At 48.8% G+C, this 683-nt stretch overlaps 1 protein-coding gene across 2 annotated transcripts in view; it reads left to right on the top strand.

The window, feature by feature from the left end:
* Window positions 1-214: 214 nt before the first annotated feature.
* The window catches only part of Ptx4 (pentraxin 4), a 4,495-nt gene continuing 4,026 nt past the window's right edge, over window positions 215-683 (top strand). For both annotated transcript variants that reach the window (XM_028761030.1, XM_028761029.1), the window contains exon 1: window positions 215-434. In XM_028761030.1, the coding sequence (XP_028616863.1) occupies window positions 297-434 (138 nt within the window). In that variant the 5' untranslated portion in view covers window positions 215-296. The remainder of the gene's footprint in view (window positions 435-683) is intronic.

Below are 683 nucleotides of genomic sequence, written 5' to 3'. Positions count from 1 at the left end.
CCATTAACAGCTCCTGTGTGCCTCTGAGCCCAGCAAAGCCTTGAGCACATCCACTAGAACTATTTCCCAAAGAAACTGTTTGTGTCTGTTTGAAGTTTGTTTCCCTGGGAACCTTGGGTTCTCAGAGCCCATTGGCTTGAAAGCAGATGCCTTTTTTTAAGGTGGCAGGAAGAACCTGACACTCTGCCAGGACAGAAAGAAGATAACCAGTCACATGGTGGGCTTCGAGGAGCAAGGATAGAGACAGACTCAAGGGACCAGAGGACAGACATCAGCTCTCACCTCTGTGTCCCAGCATGGGGTGCTTGAAGAAGACCCTGCCTTTTCTCCTCATTTTTGTGTCCATGTCTGTACACGGGACTCCGTCACAGGAAGCTGACCCAGCTAGACAAAGAAAGCCATTTTTCGAGAGGCTCCGTCGACTAGAAGAGCAGGTAGGTGTACCACACTTGGGGAATTGGTTTTATAAAACCAGGAGCAGGTGAAGAATGGATGTCGCAGAGTCAGCGGCTCTTCGTGATCAGTGGGCATGAGAACACTTGGTTTGCTATCCTTGCTGAAGCTGACGATATTCTCACCTGGTTTTAGAAATCAGGCATTTGCTAAGCTCTACTCTGAAGTCTAACTAGACAGTGTGTGTGTGTGTGTGTGTGTGTGTGTGTGTGTGTGTGTGTGTGTGTGTG

The sequence above is a fragment of the Grammomys surdaster genome, unplaced genomic scaffold, assembly GCF_004785775.1.
Source record: "Grammomys surdaster isolate TR1022 unplaced genomic scaffold, NIH_TR_1.0 126612, whole genome shotgun sequence".
NCBI classification, from domain to species: Eukaryota; Metazoa; Chordata; class Mammalia; order Rodentia; family Muridae; genus Grammomys; species Grammomys surdaster.
This window is presented reverse-complemented; position numbering and strand designations above follow the sequence as displayed.